We start from the raw sequence: 8,857 nt of genomic DNA on the forward strand, positions 1-8,857 counted from the left end.
TCCAGTGAAACTCCTAAACCAACAGACACCTCTTTTTGCTGAGAGATGAGAAAACTAGTCCTTAAGTGGATTTTTTTTGGCTCAAGAATTAGTTTACCATCTCAAATGTTTTTACCCCAGGTATTCACATTACATCAGCACCATAGCTGTTATTCACTTTGTTCAACATCCTTACAAATCATTGGGGATTTTGTAATTACATATTTTTTTTGTCACAGTTGCACTGAGGTCTTTTATCAGACCACCAGTCATCATCAGTTTCTATCATGACAGCTGGTATTAGACAACAAAAACAAACCAATTGTGGAAATTTAATCCCTGCACTCTCTCTGTATCTTAGATGTTTATAAGATAGTTTTGATGACATTAATGAGGCCAGTTGGAGATCTGTACAAAAGGGTAGTTGAAGATTTAACATGTCGGACCTTTACAGTGGCTAAGTATAAGGGAGGATTAGATTTTCACTGTCACCACATTTAAAGGGGGTTACTATTCAGAGTGAACAACTGCTGCTCTCAATGTGACACCAAGTGGTTATCAACTCAAACTACAACCACTTTGTCTAACCTTTCTGGGCTTTTAATCAACTACAGGACAAGACCTTTTCAGTGCTTTATAACATGTTATTACCAGTGTTACCACCTACTATTGTTTCACCCACTTTTCTTGCAATGTGTTTGGAGATTTTGGTGGTAAAGGTTTTTTTTCTTCCTCACTTTGTTAATTAATGCATCTGTAAATAAACTTTAGTCGTGTTGTTACAAACAAAAAAAAGTCTTTGGGCAATTTTCTTTAGTGCCAAAATATATAATTTAATTCCAAATAAAGAAATGCATTTCCCAAGATTTTAAACACCTACTGCATGTTGTATTAATTCCAAGTGGCATCATTAGGCTTTATATTGTTTTTTTTTTTAAGATTAAGCCCAGATATTAATACTTTCTTTTCCTTAAGCAACAACTACATCTTAAAACTGTTAAGTACAAACATTTTAATGGCAGTAGAGAAACGCTTTTATATTACTATCCCATGGTATATGAATACAGATTAAAGCCATGATAATAAACATGGGATTTGTTAACACTAAAGAGAGAAGTGAGAAGGCAGGTACAATAGAAGTTAAAAGTTAACAATACAAATGAAACCAGAAGTAAGATAAAGGTAAATATGACCAGAAACTACAAAAAATACCTTCACACAAAGGTTAGCTTTGACAAGAGACTGTTAAAATGATTGTCCTATAAATCTGTGTGCACTTTATTCAACTTTTTTTTAATTAAGTGCAATTTACTTTACATTTGCCTGTAAAGCACCCTGAATAACCTCTTTGCATTATAATGTGATATATATACATAATAAACTTGCTTGCTTGATAGTTTGATAAATTGTGATCACAAATTAATAATTAAATAACAATTCATATTTTCAGTGTTTAGGAAAACATGCATAAACTATAGATACGTTGGCATTAGAAGGATTTTAACCATTCAAATACAGCACCATCTTGTCCTGGACTATTTATTAATGGTGGTCACTGTAATAACAGCATTATTTCTTATTATATGAGGTGCATTTGTCTGGTTAAAATGCAGAATTTCGTGGGCTTGGCTAGTGTTTTAAATCCTATCAGTGCCTGTCTGTTGTTTTCTTCGGGACCATGACTTGTGATTTCTTGTTTGTCTGCCTGGTGTGGCTTCTCGGTCATGTGACTGCTCCGCGTACCGGCTGATAAAGTGCTCAGTTGACCCGCAGACACAGCAGTGTTGAGACGGTCTCTGCTCCTGACAGCACCGCCGACTCTCTCCGCTCCTCTTCCCATTAAATAAAGCTCTGCTCCGGATTAGAGATGGCTCCAACAGCCGCGGTGGTTGTTCTGTTTTCGGTCGTGCTGTCCGCTGTGTCGGCCGGAGTGTTTTTCAACCAGAAGCAGCCTTGTTATGTCCGCACACCGAGGAAAGACGACTTCGGACTGAAGTAAGTTTTGTTTTTTTGTTTTTAATGTCTGTGATTTACAGCGAAAACTTAGCTAAAAGTTACGGAGTAGAAAAAAGCTGCAGTCACCATTATAAATCTGTAACTAGCTAGCTAGCTAACGTTAGCTACAAACAGCCTTTAGCCAAGTTGACTTAGCTTATCAGAAATACCTCCTGACAGTTAAAGTTAGCCACCATGTTAGTTTTACACCTAAATGTGGTTCATATGTCGAAATATACTACATTTACTGCGAGTAACATACACGTGAGAGTTAAATAAACAGCAGTCACTGTGTTAAAAATCATTTCAGCCTTGAAATTTTGGTTTCATTTTGCATGTTTGCAAAAAAAAACCCCGTTTTGTCAGCATCTCAAATCACGAGTTTTGCAAACCCACAGGTTGAGGAAGTTACCAGAACTGTAAACTCCCCGCAGCTTATCCGCCAACCCTCAAAGACTAATGTAAGATTAAAAAAAAAAAAAAGAAAGAAAGAAAGAAAAACTGGTTTGGTAATGACTTCAGCACTGCCGGGAAGCAAGAAAAACACCCACACAATGTGATTATGAATTAACTCTTTTTTTTTTTTGTAATTTTGACATATAACCCTTTATGTAAATTGCAAACAGTAGAATGAACTGATATTTAGCCTGAAAAAATTACAGTCAAACCTAAATAATGATAATGAGGTCAATACAGGGAAGCATGTTTGAGATTTCAACTGTGCGGTTTCAATATACAGCCAGACATATTGTGTGAGCAGAGACAGACATGGTTAAATTTAAAAGAGAAAGACCAAGGTATGTGCACAGAAAACTAATACTGAGGGTTAACTTGGCAGCTATGCAGCAGCATCACTGCCTCACAACTACTCAGTCGTAGCTTTTCTGTTTCAGTGCTGCAGTGTCTTGTTACCTTTTGGCTGACATCAACACTGACTGATACTAATACATCTGGGATAAGCTAATCATGGGCCAGGTGATTGATCTAACTTGAAAAACTGAAAACTGGACTTTGTTTTAGTTCTTGCAGATGCTTCACCTTTCATCCAACAGGCTTCTCTGGTTTATGGGGAGTCCCGGGTATTGATTCTCACCTTCAAATCACCTGGGGCTCCTTATCAGTTGATCGACCCATACTATCATGATTAGTTTAAAGAAATACAAACAAGCCAGAGCGCTTCCCCCCATAGCAGGATAATGACGAGGTGCAGCCAGCAGAATATTCTGGCTGTGTGAGACGAGAGAAGCTTTGACCCAAATCTACACAGACAACATCAGAGTTGTCAGAGGGACAGTATATTGTTTTACTGTTCTACTGTACTGATATTTTTAAAGCGAGGAAATGAAACAGAAGAGTGAGGAAATAATCTTAGCACCATCTTGTTAGACTGTTGCTGAGAACACAAATAGAATCAGTTTTAAGGAAATGTAGACAACCTATTCAGATTAGGGTGATGTTTAAATGTGGCAGCAGATAACAGTTACAGTCATTCAGATTCATTTGGAACTAGAAAAAAAAAAGAATTGAATCATGGAAAAAATAGTTTACTGCTTAAAAATGGTGTGAGAGTGAGAGAGTACAAGCCATCTTCAAAGTGCTTGTTTTGTCCTGTTTACAGCCTTCATTTGCAATGATATGAAACAGAGAAAAGCAACAAATGGTCACCTTAAATGATTGATTGGTCCTCTAGCTGACATTTGTATAGTATGTTCACTGTGTTACTGAGTGTGTTGCTGATGAGCCGTCTGTCCACAGGACTGCACCTCGTCCTCATGAGTATTTGAACATTACTGATCTGCCCAAGGCGTGGGATTGGAGGAACATCAATGGCGTCAACTATGTCAGCACGACCCGTAACCAGCACATTCCCCAGTACTGCGGCTCCTGCTGGGCACACGGAAGCACCAGTGCCATGGCAGGTATGACTCAGCGTAGTTCCAACTATTTGGTGACTGTGTAGATCAGCAGACTATCACATGACTTTTCAGCCACACATTTTTTCACAGGTATGAGAGTTCCACTTCTTCTTTACGCAGAAGCTGATTATTGAGATTTTCATTTCTCATGTGCATGAAAGCTTTGTGTGTGTTTTTTTTTTTCTCTCTTCAGATCGCATCAACATTAAGCGGAAAGCAGCATGGCCTTCTGCCTATCTCTCTGTCCAGCATGTGATCGACTGCGGTGAGGCCGGCAGTTGCCACGGAGGTGATCACACCGGGGTTTGGGAGTACGCTAACACACATGGGATCCCAGATGAGACCTGCAACAATTATCAGGCCAAAGATCAGAGTAAGTGTCCTTCACTGCACAGTACTAGGTAATAACAGTCACAGTCTGAGTCTGAGCTCTGCATGTCCTGTGTCTCTCTAAAGAGTGCAAGCCCTTCAACGAATGCGGCACCTGCACCACTTTTGGAGTGTGTAACATTGTGAAGAACTACACTCTGTGGAAGGTGGGAGATTATGGAGCCGTCAGCGGGAGAGAGAAAATGATGGCAGAGATTTTTGAACGAGGACCAATCAGGTTTGTAACCATTTTTTTGTGCTTTACACTAAGATGCAAACGCTCCTTACCCAAAGTCCTTAAGGAGCCACATCCACCCAACAGTTATAAACCACAATCAGACACACACACACACACATAGGGACAAATATATTTATGAGCCACAACACTGAGAAAAGTTTTCAGTTGAAAGTTGACACAGTTGTGACAGAGCTCAGGTCATGAGTAAGTTTGTCACATGAGGACAAAGGGTAAAAACATCTTTTATAAGCATATTGTCCCTGAAAGGAGCACAGATAAAAAAGGAATGAAAAGAATTTAGCAAACAGACTGGCTTAGTAGGTGTTCATCTCATTCCCTTAAGGTGTAATCACATTGTGTTTTCATTCAACAAAAGTTCTCCACACAGCAACGTGTCTGTAAGTGAGACAAAGATGCACTTTGACCTGCAAATCTGTTGGAGTTTAACAGAAATAGCAGTGAAACAGGAAACACGCTTTAACCGATCTGTTTTCGGGCCTCAATAGAAATTAAGTGTAATGTGACATATCTTTAAACTGGCAGAAATAAACAGCATCTGACTGGATTGGTTTAACACATGATGTGAAGTTTTCCACCATCTTGGTTTGTTTAATGAAAGAACATATATGTTCACCCTCTGAACTCCAAAACAACAGCACTAGGAGGTGCAGGACTTTATCTTGCAGTGAAAAAATGAGCCTACAGGAGAAAACAGAAGCTGCTTGGTATTCAGAGGGTTAACAGGGTGGAGTGATACGGGGCAAACAAGTACCAACTAATGCAGCTAAATACAGTCCAATCAACGGAATAGTGTTGTTATTTCTAGTGTCACAATCCAGCTCAAAGCTAGACAAAAAAAGGAAGACCACATATAGTTGGAACAAAAAATTAAGTTCATTTTACAGAATGAAAAGACAAATTGACCTAATTACAGAGTAAACTCAGGTGAGGTGGGAGTCAGAGGAGAGGGACAGACTGGTTGACTGCCACCTTCTTATATGGTGAAGCCAGACCAGGTGAACTGAATTCCCATGAAGTCTGGACTCCACCCACCAGAGTCCTGCAGCTATAAACCTGCCCAGAAGAATGTCACGCTTGAGAGCTTCGTGAGCCATTTTTACATAGTCACGTTCAGGAGAATGAACCTGGCAGTGCTACTGACCAGCCAACTGGACATTATCAAAACTAAAAGACCAGTGTTCAATCTTGCAGTCTTAAATAAAGTGATCTGGATCCACACCAAAATGTAATGCATTCTCTCCCCTGAGTTTTATGAAATTTGGCCTGGTCATTTTTCAAGCAATCCTGCGACAGACAGACAAAGATGTCACCTTGACTCTTGCCTTGGCAGAGGAATCATGGTTTTGATATTGTAAATACGTATTAGGCCTTTTATCTCTCCTTGTTTTAAAGAGACTGTCCAAACAAGAATGCAGCACAAACAACCTGAGCAGTAAACTAGGAAGCAAATGTTCAGTGAACTCTACCACTGTACACAACCTCTAAATGAATCTGCAACTTAATATTCTCAACATGGGCTTAAACATTCAGCCACTGTGGCCACCAAAACACACCGTTATCTGCTGTGTGAGTGTTGTAGCTATTGCAGTGGCACGTTGCATTATTGTATAGTGTATTTATGTCAGTGTTTCAGTGAGAGAAAGTAACCTGTGGTGTTTGTCTTCTGCAGCTGTGGGATCATGGCCACAGACAAGCTGGATGCGTACACTGGAGGTCTCTACTCTGAATACTTCGACGAAGCTTACATCAACCACATCGTGTCAGTGGCAGGTTGGGGAGTAGAGGACGGTGTTGAATACTGGATTGTACGCAACTCCTGGGGGGAGCCATGGGTGAGTCCTCCGAAATCAGAAAACTCCACACGTTAACAGTGGTAACAAAAGCCTTCTGAAAGATGGCTGGCAGAATTGTCTCAGTGATTTATTGTATGTGTCACTTTAGTTTTAATTTATAAAAATGTTATCAGTTTGTAAAGTGTACTGCCAACTATTCAAATGACCAAATAAGAAATGCTCAGAGGTAAAGTTAGGGGAAAAAACACTGTTAAATATGACCTAATGCGTACTAAAGGTCAAACTGTATCGGTTCATTGAAGTTTGACAGACAGTTGCATTTTTCTGCTAATATGAGTAAGCAACTTCCTGCTAAATAAAATTAAAATACTGCTAGAACTTATGTAGATGACATATAAAGCACAGACAGAAATCAGTCCTGTGAAATAACCTAAACCATTGCAATTTGAATAAATTGACAAAGAAAAAAAAAGTCTGTATTTTAATTTCCTTAATAGGTTTATCAATAACTTCAGTAAGTTAAATCCTCTTAGATCACAACCTTAACTGGTGTTTAAGTAGTAGGAGGAGTCGTCTTTGTGCCAAACCTTAACCCAAAACATTCACTGCAGTGGAAATTATAAGTGATTTATAAATACATCCAACAAAGCGCTGCAGCTGTGGATTTTCATTATTAATTCATCTGCAAAATGAGATTCTCAGTCAATGAATTGTTTAGAAAATGTCATCATTTGTCACTATTTTCTTTTTGGGTCCAAGGTGGCATCTTTCCAAAGCTTTTTTTTTTTTGTTTTGCTCAGCTAATGTTGAAAAACCCAAGAATATTAAGCTCTTTATTAACACATTCAAAAAACAAAATTCATACTTGACAAATTTGAGAAGCTGAAAATAGGAAAAGTTTGGCATCATGGTTTGAAAAGTGGCTAAATGGCAAAATGCTGATAATCAAATCAGAAATATTTGCTAATTCATTTCTCCCCTCTCCTCAGGGTGAGAAGGGCTGGCTCAGGATCGTGACCAGCGCCTACAAGGGAGGGAGCGGCAGCAAGTACAACCTGGCGCTGGAGGAGGACTGCATGTACGGAGACCCGATCGTCCCCAAAGGCTACTTCTAGAGGAGCTTGGTGTCAGGTCGTCACTGCACAGTCTTCCCATCTGGCTAAGAGGAAAGCTTTTTATATGTAAAACGCTGAAAAGGGAATAAGTTCAGGTTTTTATTTTTTACAGGATGATTTTAAAACTTGTGGGGGTCTTCCAGCTGAATACCAGTTTACATTGAAGCAGATTATCATTTGTTTTATTTTTTTTTAGCATGAAGAGGTCTGCAGGCTGTTGAACAGTCAGACACTTCAAAATGTTTTTATCAGTGCCACATGACACATCAGTACAGTTCTGTGCTAAGAGAGAATTCAAGCACTGCATGCCGAGTAGCCATTATAGACGCTGAAAAGATCCACTTCACTTAACATCAACAGGATATAGACTTTTTTTTGTATTTTTAATTTGTAAATGACTCAGCCAAAGACTCAGTGATTAGTTTGTCCTGTGCTGCTCTGACACTGAATGTTTTCAGTGTGTGGTATCAAACTACTGACGGTATTGCACTACAAAGCAGTAGAGGATTTCTACACAAAAACTGAAATCTACTTTAAGTGTGCCTTATATGCATTTGACATCAAGTACAGATTATTATTTTGCAGTTTGTTTTCACACTGACAAATTTACACCAGAAACGTTGCAATGAACGAAATATTTGCTTTGTTTCAAACTATGCCAATAAACACATTTTAAAGTGATGCGTCACAAAACATCTGTCCTTTGAGTGTCATTCCTCATCTGCAGGACTAAAACCTTTTTGTGAAAAGCTTTGTTTTTTTTTCCTTCACGAAGGGATTTCGATGGTGACATGAAAGCAAAAGTTTAACAATGTTAGAAACTAGTGATGGCCAGATGAAGCCTTGAAGCTTTCTATGCCATTGGTTCAAAGAAAGGTTCATTTCTTGAGGCTTCATGTGCACACAAACCCCCCTTGCTGATCAAAAATGTATTGCCATTTCAACTATCAGAATCTGAATCCTTTTTATTCTTGTTATGCATACGCGTCTATACACACAACAAAATTACAGTTGGAAGTCTCGGTTTTCAGCAAAAAGAAAAATGGCATTAATAAATTAATAATAAACTATTTGTGATGGCCTCTTTGCTGTCCTGCAACAGTGTCAGCACGGGAAAAATCAGTACCAAGAATAGAAATAAAAACACTTCAGTTTGATTTTGTGTGGCTGCTTCATTCATTCATTTAATCTGTTTTGATTAATGTGTGGGTAATAGAGGTCTGCTAATGTCAACAAAACTTGCCAGTATGATTTCAGTCAATGTTTAAATATATCCAAAAGGACATGAGATGTTTATGTTAAAACTGTTGCAATGTTTTTAAAAGATGGGACAGCAATTGTATTTATGAATACTGGGGTGATAAGTGACTTTATTCATTTTCATTAATGGCCAAAAATTGCCATTTTTGAGCAAAAATGGCCTGGCATGGT

At 38.6% G+C, this 8,857-nt stretch overlaps 1 protein-coding gene across 1 annotated transcript; it reads left to right on the forward strand.

The window, feature by feature from the left end:
- Positions 1 to 1,722: 1,722 nt before the first annotated feature.
- ctsz (cathepsin Z) lies at positions 1,723 to 8,121 on the forward strand. Its single transcript, XM_008284688.1, has 6 exons — positions 1,723 to 1,974; positions 3,730 to 3,893; positions 4,084 to 4,263; positions 4,347 to 4,497; positions 6,188 to 6,350; positions 7,301 to 8,121. The coding sequence occupies exons 1-6, from the start codon at positions 1,847 to 1,849 to the stop codon at positions 7,424 to 7,426; spliced, it is 912 nt and encodes a 303-aa protein (XP_008282910.1). The 5' UTR covers positions 1,723 to 1,846; the 3' UTR covers positions 7,427 to 8,121.
- The last annotated feature ends 736 nt before the right edge of the window (positions 8,122 to 8,857 follow it).

Source organism: Stegastes partitus, unplaced genomic scaffold, assembly GCF_000690725.1.
Source record: "Stegastes partitus isolate 25-593 unplaced genomic scaffold, Stegastes_partitus-1.0.2 Scaffold368, whole genome shotgun sequence".
NCBI classification, from domain to species: Eukaryota; Metazoa; Chordata; class Actinopteri; family Pomacentridae; genus Stegastes; species Stegastes partitus.

Bases quoted from the DNA above. Each gene is read 5' to 3' on its own strand.
- ctsz (XM_008284688.1), top strand. From the start codon at position 1,847: ATGGCTCCAACAGCCGCGGTGGTTGTTCTGTTTTCGGTCGTGCTGTCC. The intron at 4,264-4,346 runs GTAAGTGTCCTT...GTCTCTCTAAAG, and splicing joins TTATCAGGCCAAAGATCAGA to AGTGCAAGCCCTTCAACGAA. The intron at 6,351-7,300 runs GTGAGTCCTCCG...CCCTCTCCTCAG, and splicing joins ACTCCTGGGGGGAGCCATGG to GGTGAGAAGGGCTGGCTCAG.